General features: G+C 45.2%; 2 protein-coding genes across 3 annotated transcripts in view; one reads left to right on the forward strand and one right to left on the reverse strand.

The window, feature by feature from the left end:
- Positions 1-165: 165 nt before the first annotated feature.
- Positions 166-15,723, reverse strand: part of tmem266 (transmembrane protein 266) — a 69,186-nt gene continuing 53,628 nt past the window's right edge. For both annotated transcript variants that reach the window (XM_062546690.1, XM_062546689.1), the window contains 3 exons: positions 5,059-5,251; positions 1,620-1,682; positions 166-1,129 (listed from right to left, as the gene is read on the reverse strand). In XM_062546690.1, the coding sequence (XP_062402674.1) occupies positions 429-1,129; positions 1,620-1,682; positions 5,059-5,251 (957 nt within the window). In that variant the 3' untranslated portion in view covers positions 166-428. The remainder of the gene's footprint in view (positions 1,130-1,619; positions 1,683-5,058; positions 5,252-15,723) is intronic.
- LOC134093572 (CD59A glycoprotein-like) lies at positions 9,712-14,470 on the forward strand. The gene is made up of 5 exons (XM_062546691.1): positions 9,712-9,758; positions 13,224-13,337; positions 13,443-13,589; positions 13,827-13,940; positions 14,044-14,470. The coding sequence occupies exons 1-5, from the start codon at positions 9,743-9,745 to the stop codon at positions 14,262-14,264; spliced, it is 612 nt and encodes a 203-aa protein (XP_062402675.1). The 5' UTR covers positions 9,712-9,742; the 3' UTR covers positions 14,265-14,470.

Below are 15,723 nucleotides of genomic sequence, written 5' to 3' on the forward strand. Positions count from 1 at the left end.
GCAAAGCGTCTGTACCAGGAGGTTGCTAAGAGCAGAGTCACTTTGTCTCTTTACAAACCACCTTCCAGGGAGTTACAGGCATGGGTTGGGGGGGGGGGGGGGGTTGTCAGTGCTGGCTGAGAGAGCGAGGGAGGAATAAAAGGAACAAGGAAATGGAAGAAGAAAGAGTGACAAAAGAGCAGAGTGGCAAACGAAGAGCAGACCAGAAAAGAGAAAATAAAAAAAACGAGGGATGCTCAAATAGTGAGATAAATAAAGAGAAGGAGAAATCAAAATGAGACTGGAGAGTGAACGGGATGAAATGACATGAGAAAGATAAACAAACAATGCAGAAAGGAAAGGAAGGAAGAGAGCGAGAGAGAGAGAAAGAAAGAAAGAGAGAGGCTGCCTCAGTGGGTGCTGGTGAGCTGGCGTGTGTGCGGGCGGCCCTACGTGTCGGGCATGGAGCCCATGGGGGCGTCGGCGGGCTCCATGAGCCGGTACTTCTCCTCCAGCGAGGGCTCGCGGCCCTGCAGGTGGATGAGCGGCTTGGTCTGGAAGACGCCGCGGCCGCTCTCCTGGTTGCGCTTGTTGTAGATGTTGAGCCGGTGCTCCAGCTCGGGGCTGGCCTTCACTGAGCCCGCCGGGCTGGGCAGCTTCAGGTTCACCGGGTCCACCGCCATGCCCTTCTGCGCCAGGCACGAGTCCTCCGACAGCGAGGAGAGCAGCTCCTTCACCATGCTGCTGGGGTCGCGCCCGCCCGTGCCCGAACCCGCCGCTGAGCCCGGGCCGCCTCCGGCCCCGAGCTGGGCCAGCGGGCTGCAGTAGGGCGGCGGGCAGTAGCGCTGGGCGCTGTAGTCGGTGGAGGTGGAGGCCTCGCGCACCGTGGAGCTGCAGTCGGTGGTGGAGCCCAGCGTCTGGCTGCTGGGGCTGTGCTGGCGGCCGCTGAAGCTGCAGCTGGAGCGCGACATGGTGGCGGCCGACGAGGCCTCGCTCACCGAGCTGCTGCACGTGCGCTCCAGGCGGCTGCCGCCGGACGCCGCGTCGGCGCTCACCAGCGACGGGGGCAGCTGGCTGGGGTTGTTGGGCAGGTGCACGTCAATGGCCGCCGTGGTGATGACCCGAGCCCTGGGGTCAGGGATGCCCACGTCTGTGATGATAAACACGGTGGGATTAACACACAGCGCAACATGCAAATATAGAATAAGACATTTTTATTTAACCACATTCCCAAATGAGAAGGTTACTTTTGATATGTAAAAGGTTACAGATTAATCTTTACCCTGTTACAAATGTAATAATGAATGGATTTCAATTATTTTATCAAAGTAATGTATCTTCTACAATGTATTATTTTTTGTTTGGCCTACAAGAGACAGCACAAAAACAAAACCAATTGTAAAATACAAAAATTATGCCAATCAACATTATGAATGTTATAGTCTACATATTAGCTTCACAGATTTGTGTCTGAAACTAAACTATTAGGAGGTAATCTGTTTGTAGTCACCAACATTTTGAACACATTAAAGATCATAACAAATGCTGTGAAGTGTTTAAAACTACAAAGAGATTAGATGCAAACTAACTGCACAGTAAAAATATATGGCTAGTAGGCCTAATAGGAGAGGAACACTTACCACTGCTGGGCTCACTGTAATACTGACTAATGTAATTGTTCATGTCATCTTGTGCAACATGATCTGGAATGAAGCAACAGAAACAATCCATCAAAACAACTCTTAACATACATCAATGACATATCATTGTATCAAGTCCTGCAACAAACAAACAATCTTGGATTTCCAACTGACAACACTTTGACCACATGGACGTTTCTCTACACTACAGCTAGCCAGAGCGTCACAGAGAGACACTGTTGTTAAGCGCGGCTCCCGCACGCTTCAGTGCCATGTAGCTGATTTTTCAGACATGCCATTTAATAATGGGGCACATCATTTTGGGAGAAGGGGGGTGGCGGCGGCGGCGGCGGTGGTGGCAGGATTGCCGTCTCGTAGTGTGGTCATCCGCTGGGTGAAAGGTCTCATGATACGCTTGGCGGAGTGGAGCGCGGCGCGCACTAAGTGCCATTCCGGGTCCCGCCGGAGCCGGCTGCGTTTATTTAATTCATTTTGGGCCCTGAAATATTCATGGCACACTGCCCCCAGAGGCCAGGCGTAGCACACTAAAACGCCACCAAGACAATCACTCCGGGATGAATAACACATGAGTGCATGAGCGGCAAGAGCTGCTTAAAAGGCTCTCCGACACACTACATTTCTCCCTCGGTGACCTCAGAGAGATGGAACGAGAGAGACAGAGAGAGGGAGAGAGAGAGAGAGAGAAAGAATGAGTGAGTGAGTGTGTATGGGAGTGTCAGAAATAGGAGACTGAGTGACTTAGGACCTGCAAGGGATGGAGAGAGAAAAAGAGGGTAAGGAAACATAGAAGGAAAGAGAGAGAGAAAGAGAAAGAGAGAAAGGGGGACTGCATGCAGAAATAGAGTGAGTGGAAAAACAGGAAAAACAGCAGCAAGGAGGAGAGCGAGAGCAAGTGAAAATGCAGAAAGAGTCTGAGGGATAGACGGATATAGAGAGGAGAGCACAATATCAGGTGATTTAGTGGCTGTGTGTGTGTGTGTGTGTGTGTGTGTGTGTGTGTGTGTACTGTAGGTGTGTGTGTGTGTGTGTGTAGGTGTGTGTGTGTGTGTGTGTGTGTGTGTGTGTGTGTGTGTGTGTGTGTGTCTGTCTGTCTGTCTGTCTGTGCGTGTGTGTGTGTGCGTGAACATTTGTGTCCCGACTCCAGTCTTAGCAGATCAACTGCACTGCTTCTCTCCTCTCCTCCCGCTCTGAGGTTTATGAGCCATCACCGGCTGACGACTTTATGACTCCTTTATTTATTTTCCCAATCTTCATGTGGAATTTTAGGAATTCTTTTCTTGTCGGGGGCCGGGGAGGGGGAAGGTTTACCCGGGGACTTTTTTTTTAAAATGACATCCCCACACCACATTGCTGCAAGATGATACTCTGCTGTGGCAAAGGCAGTACTTGACATGCACACAAATAAACTCACGTTCCCTAAAACACAAAAACAAATCCCAACAGAACAAAAACAAAGACTCTCCATTCTACTGCACTGGCCGAGGAGTTGTGTCCATCTGATGGACCAACGTAACCCACCGATGTGCAGACAGGCCTTTGTTTTTGCGTTCTACCTGGATGCTTAAAGGGTCTTGTCCTGTCTCTGTACGCCTGCCTTTCTTACTTCTAAATGCTTATGCAGAGAGGCTCGGAGGGGTTTAAATAAGAGATGGCCATTAGTGTCGGCCCCTCCAGGCATCCCCTCGACCCGAGCCGTCTCCCTGGGGCCCTCCCCCGAGGCTAGCTGCGCTCCTTGACAGGCCCTTTTTGTCCACACGCTGTTTCCGATGAGGGGAGGAGAAAGCCGCAAGCTTGCTCCTGGTGGCCACAATCCCCCCCACAATCCTCACGGGGCCGGCGTGTCAGGCCTGTTGCGAAGGCTGTTGTGGTTTTCAGGTGAAAGGAACAGATGTTTGTGCCATAGTTGACTACTCTCACCACCGGAACACACACACGGCCCAATGCACAGAGCACTCCCGTGCGTTTGTGTGCATTTGTGTGTGTGCGTGCGCATGTGTGTGCGAGACACAGAGCGAGTGAGTCCACAACAGCTGCACCCGCCGAGATTCCTATGTGACCTGACATGGTGTGAACCACACCGCACTCCTGCGGTTTTTCCACCGGATATTATAAGGCCCCTCCAATCAGGTCATTAGGCCCAGCTGGCGGGTGGGTAGTAGCGGGATTGTCTCAGCGCGTTGCGGCGCGTCGGAAGCGTGGGCTCAGGGAAGCTCAGTGGGCGGTGTGTTCTGGCGGCGCAGTCGGACTAGGCCCGGACTGATTTGTTATTCATGCCTCCTTCTGCGCCGGCGTGTTTACCGCGTTACTCCCGGCCCCGCACCGCTGTTTGTAACCCCACCACACACACACACACACACACACACACACAAACACACACCACCACCACCAGCACGACTTTGTGTTTTTGTTTGTTCTGCCGTGATTTGGAGTGCATAAACAAACGACGACTCCTGTGTCTTTCAGAGAAGCTAAATGCGTACTTCTGTCCACAATGACTCTCCTCACAATGAGGCCATGGGTGTGTGTGTGTGTGTGTGTGTGTGTGTCTGTGATGGCACTCTGACAAGAAAAGAACAAATCTGTCGGCTTTGACTTGTGCCATTCTCCTTCACATGCTGGCCCTCTCGCGTAGCCTCTCCTCTAAGCACTGCCCGTAATAGCAGAAGGCTAATGATAATGAGAGATGAACCACCGCCGGGCTCCAGGGAGCGGTGGCTGGGAGTGGGGCTAACACAGAGAGATAAACGAGGGCTCTCTGGGACACACAATGCCGGATTGAAGGTTAACACCAGCAGAGAAACCCAACCAACAATTATAATGCCATCAGGCGTAATAATAACGTTTGAATGCACATGAATACTGGGTGACATTTGACTCGTTCTCAACTGTGTTACAGTAAAGGCCAGTTACATTTATAAAAGACAATCACAATCACACATACAACACATTCAAATGAATAGGAAAAAAATATAAAAACCATGCTGCATGTTACCATTGCATGTATGAATGTATGTGGCATACACAGCAGTTTCTTATGTAGGTGGGCTGCGTATCCCATGAATGAGGTGCTCCACCTCTTGCTGTAGTTTGTCCAAAGGTTATCCTTCTCAATGACATTACAGACCCCTGTAGTAGTGTGTCAGTGGTAGTGTGGCCCTGATGACTGAGGTTCTCTGCATAATAATGCTGCATATGGCAATGGGAATTTACTACAAACATATAAAAATATATCATAAAGAATAAAACAGACATAATAAAGAAATGTGAATATAATAATCAACACAATGGAACTGGGTCAAAGTGAGAGACCAATATGTGATGTTATTGAACTAAGATAGAGTTAGTTGGCTGTAAGAGGGTGTGCTGTGCTGTGGTGTAGTGTGCTGGGGTGTGGTGCGGTGTTGAGTGTGCCAGTCACCTGTGGATGGGCCCGGCTCTCGCGGTTTGGGGCGGCCGTTGCCGTCCGAGCCCCCGGGGCCGAGGCCGTCCACCTCCTGGAAGCTGCTGCTCTGCTTGCCCCACACGTGGTGGATCTGCATGGCCGCCTCGCGCTCCGCCGCCAGGTCCAGGTCCTGCTGGGCCAGGTGAGCCCGCAGCTGCCTGATCTCAAACTGGGGGACACACGGGGAGAGGATGGATGAACGGCTGGGTGCAGGGACGGGCAGAAATACATCCACATGTATCTTAAAATGAAATATCAAATAGACTCGTATCAACATTTTCAAAATACTAAAAATACGCATTAAAGGGACCGTGAAATCACTTTCAAAAAACATCCATTCTGGTCTATTTAATTCAGTACATTCTGTTGATGATGTGGACAGTGTTTGAGAGCAACAGTGTTTGAGAGCAACAGCTTTTCTCTGCCTACCAGACATGCCATAAAACTGGAAACAGTCAAACAACACTTGACAACACTCGACATCGTCAGTGCATGTCCAGAATGCTTGACAGTGCTTTAGGTGATACATGGGGCAGATTTATGAGCAGGGCAACCACATAACCGGTTCCATGTGTTTCGATGTAATGATCATGTTATATTGACTGCTGATGATTCAAGTTCTCAAGAATAAATTGCGTAAAATCAAAGAGAACGTGCCAGAACAACAATTCTCAGGAACATTAATTACCCAGCCACATTGCTCAGAAAGGTCTTGAGTATGTTCAGCTTTGGAGGACACATGGACATCACAGTCAACATTTCAACCAACATCAGGCTTGTAAGTGCGGGTGAGCAAGTATCCATGTGGTTGTGTGGAGTTTTGTGTCTGTGTGTGTGTGTGTGTGTGTGTGTGTGTCTGTGTGTAAAATACACATTACAAAATACCATTTTGCATCTGGAATACATCATTTATCATAATCATAAATATCATAAATACTTCCCATCTCTGAATGGGTGAATGCATGAGTGAAAGGAACAGACCCATGTGCAAATGACAAACGTGCAAAAGGAGGGACGAGAGAATGAAAGAGAGAGAGGGAGAAAGAAAGAAAGAAAAAATAGATATTGAAAAAAGTAATAAACATGAAAATATGAAATCAAAGAAATGACTACAAGAGGCATAGCCCTACACCGTAGAGAAAGTAACAGACACTGATGCTGAGGGTAGCTGTCCAGACTGGACCGGTCCCACATATATAATGCTATATACTTCCCACAATAATCTACTAAGAGCATCAAGGTGCGCAGACCATATCACCACGACAGTAAAACTCTCCTGCACAAAATTAGACACCATTGTTACTAATACCAAACTCAAAGCACCTGTGCCTAGTTCCTATCAGAATTCCCGAAGTTCCTTCACACAGACTTAGCCTTGAGGCTCATCTTGCTTGCTTGGACATGACACATCGCTCACCACCATGCTTGTTCCCTTCCTGGGAAAAACAACATTTGAGTCAACAGCCATGTTAGTGTGATGCAAAGACATTTGCTCCCTCAGTATTGATCCAGGGCCCTTCACTCTCTAGAACAAATGTGATTAAATCTGTTATCTGACTGAGCTCCCCCGACGACGGCCATAACTAGCCTGTCTCCAGGAGAAATGATGCTTCATGCTCCATGCGCGCGCACACACACACACGCACACACACGCACACACACACACACACAGGATTAAGTGATCTGTCTGCACTGTCTGCTAGTGGGCATCACGTCAGAGGAAAATGAAGATCACAAGTCACAAACAGTCTTGGTGCTAGTGAAGCGCAAAACCTTAAGACTGTGGACTACAATTTGTCATGTTTGACTACCTGAACACAGTCAAACGTCAAAGAGTTTAAATGAGTAGTAGAGAGGACATGAAATTGATTGAAACATTTCACTTATATATCTGACATGTTCATTTTATTTACTTTTTTCCTTTTACTTAAATAAAATGTCATTTTTTTCTCTTAGTACATCATTCTAACAACCTACAGTTTTGAGTTATTCGGTACTGTTCAGTCAGCTGCTGAGATATACACATGTATGGCAATTTACTGTTGAACACAGTACATCCATTACAGTAGCAGAGCTAACATCTCAGATAGTGATGCATTTTCTTCATGCTTTCTGAGTGAGACAAAGTCTTATCTGACATGTTTCCAAAGCAAACAAAACAAACACCAAAATGTCAAAATAACATTTGCCAGGAGAATAAAAGACTTCTGCACAACCCCTCTGTACAGGTGCATCAGAGAAGACCTGAAGTCGACAGCCTGGAGAACTCAGAGACTCCTGCACACTGTTTCCCTTGGTCTAAGAACCGAAACTTTGGTTAATAAATCAATATTGGCAAGAGAAATAGTGTGCGGGAGTCTTTAAGTTCCAAAATAACATTTGTGAAAAGTTGTCTTTGTTAAAATGGTCTTTTACATTGACTGGATATAAATGGATGATAAAAGGGGAAAGAAAAGAGAAGTCAAAGGGCCTTTATCGCCATCTAGTGGAGAGCTTTCACTTTTTGAGAGCTTTCAAAAACCACCCACCGCTCAGACCTCTGAAGTTTGCCTACAATAAGGAACCAAAGCTGCCATCTTTGCCCATATAAGGAGATCCCGGTGTTAATTGAAGCTATCTATGGCAAGCTGCATTGTAAGTTAGCTCTGGGGTAGCAAAGATCAAAGTGTGCTGTGTTCACATACTGAAGATCACAGTATCCATTCGAAGGCAGAGGACAAAACTGTGTATCGCAAAACATCTGCATTTCCAATTTCTTCGTCCCCGCAAGAGTTTAACAGGTGCGATAATTCAAAATTCCCAAGTTATTTTCCCATAGAAAAAATATCAAGATACTGGATCTCCTTATTTGGGCAAAGATTTATAGGCGAACTTCAGAGGTCTAATGAACAAAAATGGAGTGTCTTAACCCTGAGATGGCCACCCCAGGGAGAAAGGCAACCCAATCACAACCTAGCTGACAATGGAGATACAGAGGAAGAAAAAGGGATTTCAGAATCAAGGTTTTCTTGAAAAACACCCTCAAGAGAACTTAAAGAGAAAAGACATTACTGTATGTGACTGGAGGGCTAGAGCTTAGAACATGATGACATTGACTTTTATCACTCCTGCTGATATTGATAGGCTATCACTTTGCTACGGGTTCTTAAACAGTCAGAAAAAAAAGAATACTCTCTAAAATAAATGACTTCTCCATCTCCATCAACAATTCATCTGTGTCCCCCTCCCCCCAGGTTAAGAGTTAAGATGGGTGTCATCCTTGATAGCACTCTATCATTTCAGTCCCACATCAATAACATCACTCGGTCAGCATATTTCCATTTACGAAACATCTCTCGTCTGCGCCCAACTCTCTCCCACAACAGTGCTGAAATTCTGGTTCATACCCAGCTCCCACCTAGACTATTGCAACCCTCTTCTCTATGGTTTACCTGACAAATCAATCTATAAATTACAACTAGTCTAGTACAAACCTCTGCTGCCCCCATCATTATCAGAACCCCCTCCATCAGACACATAAAGCCTGTCCTAAAAAAACCTGTCCTATAAAACCCAGCAACTTCATATACTGCATAATTTACAAGATACTCCTCCTTACATTCAAGGCTACCAACAATCTTGCCCCTCAGTATCTCACCAAGCTCCTCCATATCAAGACACCCACCCATTCTCTCAGCCCCCCCCCCCCCCCCCCCCCCACCTGCTCGTCAGCATGGGTCTAGCATTTTCAGTCGTTTCTCCCTTCATTTTTCATCTGCCTACTGTAACGACCCCACCCTTTCTCTTGCTCCCTTTTATTAGTAGTAGTATTATTATGTATATACTGTACATGTAAATTCAAATTTTATTCTATTGCCTGTTTTTTTCTGAATTGTTTGTTTGATGGACTGAGTGTTTTATTGTTGATTTTGCAAAACCTTATTATCAATATTATTATTACTATCCAACTGTCATGCCTGCTGATAATATATCTGATGATAAGAGGAAACTAAATACGGGACAGCAATTTTCAGTTAGTCAGTGTCAGTGATTTGAAACACAAAGAAATGACACTAAGACAAGACAGAAACCATTCTTATTTCCACCCCTGATATCCATCAAAAGCTGACACATTGACTGTTAGCCATTCCTGGTTACTTCACCACCACCTTGGCTGAGATAAAAATCCTAGGTGTCATAGTTGACTCTTCCCTCTTCTTTGACTCTCACAACAAAAACATCAACCAAACTTCCTTTCTTTTTTCCTTTCTTCCGCCTGGAGCATATTTCCAAACCTCGTCCCTCTCTCACCAAACCTGCTGCTGAGTCACTCACACACTTCTTAGTTACAAGTACAAGTGGTCCTCTTTTAAAGATGAACTATGCTTCATTTGAGTGCTATACATCTACCACTAGTTAGAATGAGGCCTGAGCTCTAAGATGTATAAATTCCCAAAGAAAGAATATGTGGGATGATCAACTTCTGCTGCTTTGCTGAATCTATTTCAAGTTTGTTTTAGCTTAATAACTTGTTTTGCTGTTGTTGTTGAACTTTCTGTCTCTGATAACCTCCCCATCTTGGAGCAAGGTATAAATAGGGCCCACTCTACACAGCCATGAGGTTGTGCATTCCATGGCTCACATCAAGATGACACTCCATATCAGCCTTACTCTGTTGGGTATGCTCTGCTCTCAAGGTAATGTGTTCACTGCAATTTCCCAACTGTTAGCCAAGGTTTAACCGTTGAGGTTAATCGTCTCCTCCTACTCAAGCGAGTAGGACGCATTTCTTGCTGCTCCTGCTTTACTATCCCTTTAGCAATTTTCTTTTATTTCATTTACAATTTAGGTTAGCAAAGACGGTGAAACTTTAATAGTTAGTTTTTACTTTACATGCACGGCAAGTCACCTTGAAGTTGGATTAAACAACATGCACTCCTCCGGCCCGAGACGCAGGAGATCATGTAGTAAATGTACTGAACTAGAACAGAGGATTTCTGCTTTGGAATCAAAGATTGGTGCCCTTTCATCAAAGACGGATGAACTACGAGAGACATCTCATGAAGTGAGTACAGTGACAACTGGAAATGCAGAGAATGTAACTCAACAATCTGCCAATAGCATTGAATGCATCGACCTCACAAAGCAAAATGAGAGTTCTGAGCCTTGGCGCAGGCAAGGTGCCAGGCCAAAAAGCAAAAAACGCAACTGTACGTACCTCAACACCAGTAAACTCAGATGTTAATTCCAGACTTAGTATCAGAAATACAGATAGATCAGCAAACTATAGGGCTTGTGGTCCTAGGTGAGACCCAGAGCCCCTAAAACTATGGAACAGATTTGAATGCCTCCAGGACGTGAGAGAGGTTTTTCCCAGGGAAAAAACCCAAAACAGGCAGCGAGCAAACCGCAACAATAGAAAGACGGGCACAGACAAGAAGCAGCACGCGGCACCTGTTCATCCCACAACCCTCATTCTAGGCGACTCTACAGTGACACTTTTAAATGGGGAAAGGATGATTGTATGTTGTTTCCCAATTTCCCAAAAGTCAGTGTCTGACACAAAAAACAAACTTGCAGAACTGGTGTCAAAATATACAACTACCAAGCGCATCATTGTGCATGTTGGAGCAAATGACGTTTACAAAGAACAACTGTATGTCCAACAAGATTTCAAGGAACTTTTCTCTGCTCTATTTGAGCTTGGATTACAAACTTTCATCAGTGGCCCACTCCCGGCAGAGGGAAGCTTTGTTTTTACGAGACTGTTTAGTTTAAACACCTGGCTCGCAAAAACATGCTTTTCAGTTGGGATGAATTTTATTGACAATTTTCACAACCTTTTCTGGAATCGCAGGGAATATTTCAGACCAAAAAGCACAGAGCTGAGTTGGACTGGAGCCAAGATCTTAACTCAGAACTATCACCTCTCTTTCTTGCACCCAACATTTTCTCTGCCAACCTTGAGCCAAGCCTCTGATAAGCGCTCAGTAGCCACACAGACAGAACAAGCTGAGGACATCAACATGCAGACCTTGGAGAAACATAAACAACCAGAACAACAATGCCCAGCCACGTCCACTGGACATGATAAGATGGGTGCTACTAAAATGATTCATAGTAAATCACTGGCGTCAAACTCTGCGAAATCTCAACAAACAAATGGATGTCATGAACAGGAGAAGATGCAGCACTTATCAAAGCTGCTGGAAGGCTATCAGAAAGGAAGGGTCATGTACCAGTGCCCCTCCCCACCTCCGTTGACTCCTTGCCACCACAAAGCCATAACAACATGGAACACACTACTGGAATACTTGCTAAAAGCGAAGCAACAAACCCCCCAGGACCCCATCTGCCAGATGGAGACTCTGGACTTTTATTCCTTGATTTCCCATCACCACACACATCCAATAACCACCCCACCCAATCCAACTACCCAGGCCACCCAAACCCACCTAATATCCCATCCCAATCCCCACCTCATCATCCCACCACCCAAACAAACTCCCCAGGATCCCCCACATACCCGTCACCATCCCCACTCAAGCACATGATGTTCCCTGCAACAATGGAGAGACTGCTACCAGCAGCCAGGCAGATTTTTAACAGCCCAAGACCTTCAGCACTGAAGCGCAGTGCACCTCCACGCCCTCCCCCTCCGCATGCAAAAGGATCACCTAAGCATCAACAACTTCATGAGAGTAGCCTACTGTATGATATTCTGTGGGTCCCTGCAATAGAAATGGTAGTGACAGTAGTTTTGAGAACATGCCGGGACCCAGTAAGCCTATGTCATTTTAAAACAGGCTGCAGGTTTTTTTTATGGTTTTTAATATGGTTTCATTTTTGTTCAACTTGCATAAAACACTGTCCTGTAGCTTATACACAACGTGGCTGTATGTAAGTCATGTCTTCATGTAATAGTTTGCTAGAGTAAAAGTCTATAGCATAAAGTGTAGGCCTACAGTATATGTGTACAATCTAGAGTTCTTGTGTCCATATTTAGGATTGGACTGGGTTGATGGTCCATTATCTATGAACCGGGTAGGCCTACTGTAGAGTGTGTCCGTTATGTGAGATGTGAAGGTAATTATGTAGGATATAAGGTTATATGAGACGGTTGGGCCATCAATATCAATGCCAAATGTAGTATGTAATGTAAAAATAATCTGTTTTGACATCCACCAGCGAAAACTAGTGACTCTAAATGTTATTGTATGTTTTCAACTACACGATGCCTTTTATGTGATATATAATATGTCAGACAGATGTCTGAGTCATTTTAGTCATACACAAAGGATGCTAGAAATGACGATGCGTTCCAGACCTCCATATAATCTGTGGTATACTTAGCCTTGTGGAGCCGTACACTGATAATTTTATCCAGCGAAATGGACGAGATAATAGAGCACTGTGGCAAATCAACAGAGAACCCACAGTCACTGCATGACTCCCTTAATGCTGATCAGATATGGAAGGACACAGCATGCTATGACAGCCAAAACAAAAGCACACACAATGTCAAGACCCAGAAAAGCGCTCTGGAGAGACAATAGCTTACGTACAGTATAACAGTTTTGTTGACAGCTATTTAAAAAAAAAAAAAAAAACCTCTCTACAGTTGTTCTTCTGTTGTACACCACTATATTGCTTACTCGGCCTAGGCTCATTGAACATGATAAAAATGATAGTCAACATACGTATAATAGAGTTCATGCTTGCTCATCTGTGATATTTGGAATTGCTACAAGAGCTGTTTCAGTAGCTTTTCAAGCCCCATTTAAAATCCATGACAAAAACCTGATCCCCTTGTTGCTACTTCTCTTGAGGAGAGGGCCCAGCTGGACAGCTAGTGACTGTTTGGAATAATGCATCTAGCATAGAATCAATCAAAGAAGCCTAATGGGCATTTAAATGTCAACTGCTGCAAATGCCACCAGACTAGGTTTTCTTACACCATTGGACAAAAAAAAAAAAATCCCTCTCCATTCGCAAGTCATAACTCTTCCCTGGGTCGCTGGCAAGGCTGGGCCCTGAATCTGTGGATCTTGCTGTTACTTCTTGTGATGTAAGAGCCCAGTTGGACGGCTGGGATGTACAGTAACGTTCTCGTTGGTCTCACCTAACCTGACTGCTCTCTCTCTCTCTCTCTGCGTCCTCAGCCTTGGGACTGATCTGTAACAAGTGTATTCCCAACACCGCGGGACTGTGCACAGAGACCAATGTCTCCTGTCCCGACGGAGTGTGTGGCTGGTTGACCTCAGGTGCATACGCAGGTAAGACCACCTGGATTCTCTCATGAGAAATCATAACTGTTCCTTGTTTTCTTGACAGCTTGTGCTGGGAGTACTGTGTCTCATCTCTCCGTTTTTGAATTACAGGTAGAGTGAAATTGCATACCTCAACCCATAGGAGCTGCATACCGATTGACCACTGCCTCAATGCCTCTGTGAATTTTGGGATGTTCAAGACAGTCTTTAACAACAACTGCTGTTCTACCGATAACTGCAATACAAATTTGCCTCCAGGTACAGTATACACTGATAAACCCAAATATACCTATTTGCATAAATAAAGGCCCTGAGAAATATAATATACTGTTAAATATCATGCTATTTATTAGGCCCTGAGAAACGTTCATACAAGTGTACACACACACACACACACACACACATACATACTGTACACACACAGGTTGCACATGGCCTCTGCTAGATACTGACATGTTCCTGCAGTTAAAATGATAAGGGTAAAATGGAATTTAGTTTCAGCGGTGACATTCAACACTCCAAATGGAAAAAGATGCTTCACCTGCAAGGAGGACTGCTATGAGCCACTGGCTTGCGTTGGAGATGAGGATCACTGTATTGAAGGAAGTTGTGAGTCCCCTGTCTTTTCTGTTTTACCAATGAAGGTGGTAACATTATGTTTTACCTAAAATATACAGTATATTAAACATGTTTTTCACCCTTTCCTTGCCAGTTATTGTGAGTGGCCAGAGAATCCCTGTAAAGGGCTGTGCCACCAGCACCGTGTGCCAGGGGAAGGTGGCGGACCAGCTACAAGACCAGGCGTTGGGGCTGAAATGCTGCCAGGGGGACCTGTGCAACGGTGCCTGGAGAACATCAGGGTGGACTCTGGCGCCCCTGCTGGGCCTCTTCCTCCTCCACCACCTCCTCCACCACCTCCTCCTCCTCCACTGAGTGGCCTCTCTCTGGGCCTCTTCCTCCTCCACCACCTCCTCCTCCTCCACTGAGTGGCCTCTCTCTGGGCCTCTTCCTCCTCCACCACCTCCTCCTCCTCCACTGAGTGGCCTTTCTCTGGGCCTCCATGTTCTGCTCATGCCTGGTGGCGTTCAGGCCAGATTCATCAAAGCTACCACAAATGCCTTCATCTCTGGATGGGTGCTGATGACATTGGAGACAATGACTGAGGCCTCTCTGGTGTAGAACGACCAGCTTCCTGTATGTCTATCCTATTGGTACCATTACAATCATTCTAAATAATGATAATAATAATAATAATAATAATAATAATAATAATCTAGCAATAATTAGACCTGGTGACATAATAAAAGTATACTGTGCAGCTTCAGGGGCTGATTTTCCCCAAACATTTCCACTGTGTTGATGCTTTTTGGCCCCTACTTTACATTGTACTCTTAGCACGTGCTGCCCTCTAGTGGCAATAAGTCCCATAAAGGTCTGTTACAATAGTGATAAACATTGCATGTGTTTTACAGTTTTTCTCAATTGTTTACACACAATTTCTGGTACTTGAGACACAATTCCCATCATATGTAGCTCATGCACCAACCTCCTGAACCGATTCTGCTGAACTATAAGCACAATTTCTGCTTTACACTCAAATTGCAGTTCTATAACACACTGTTTTCAAAACACTACACACAATTCTGTGCATTAGACACAATTTTCATGAAGAAAATCTCTTGTTTTCACAAAGAACACACTGCCATTCAAATTCTAAAGCTAACTGCCCTACCATGCACACTGACTCATCAGATGGGCAAACTCCTGTCACACAGTCTTACAATTAGCAATCAGAGCTTTAGTATTACAGTAGTAGTACAGGCAGAGGCAGAGCCAGAGGAGTGAGAGTAAGAGGAGAAGGATGAGGAGGCCAAGGACCGTAATCTCTGATGAGATCCGAGCCACTAGAACATTGCAGTGCTGCGTATCAATACAGTACAGTACCGAACAGTACAATACAGCTCAATGAGCACAGTAGTACAGTATTGCCTGTGGGCTGTTCTGTAGGACTGTAAAAATAAAGTATGTTTCAAGTATTTGGGGAAAGTAATCCTACTTTGTATTCCTACACAGTTTACAGTATTTTACTATTTGTTTGGCAGCCGAAAGATTACCAACACAAGGGCTTCTGTCTCCTGAACCGGAAACTGAAATCATGAGCATTGTCCTAGAAAAAACAGCATAACATTACGGGAAATACAAAAAAAAATATAGAAAACAATGAGATATTTAAAAATATTGATAGGGTAAGCATATCAACTTACTGTATCAGCTTATCTACTGTTTGTAGTACTGTTTGTAGTGTAACACTGAACAAAAAAAGGCCCAAGTCATTATAATGAATGGAGAAGAAGTGTTTTCAATTCATCGCAGTGTTTTACACTGAGCACAT

This window comes from Sardina pilchardus, chromosome 10, assembly GCF_963854185.1.
Source record: "Sardina pilchardus chromosome 10, fSarPil1.1, whole genome shotgun sequence".
Taxonomy (NCBI): Eukaryota; Metazoa; Chordata; class Actinopteri; order Clupeiformes; family Clupeidae; genus Sardina; species Sardina pilchardus.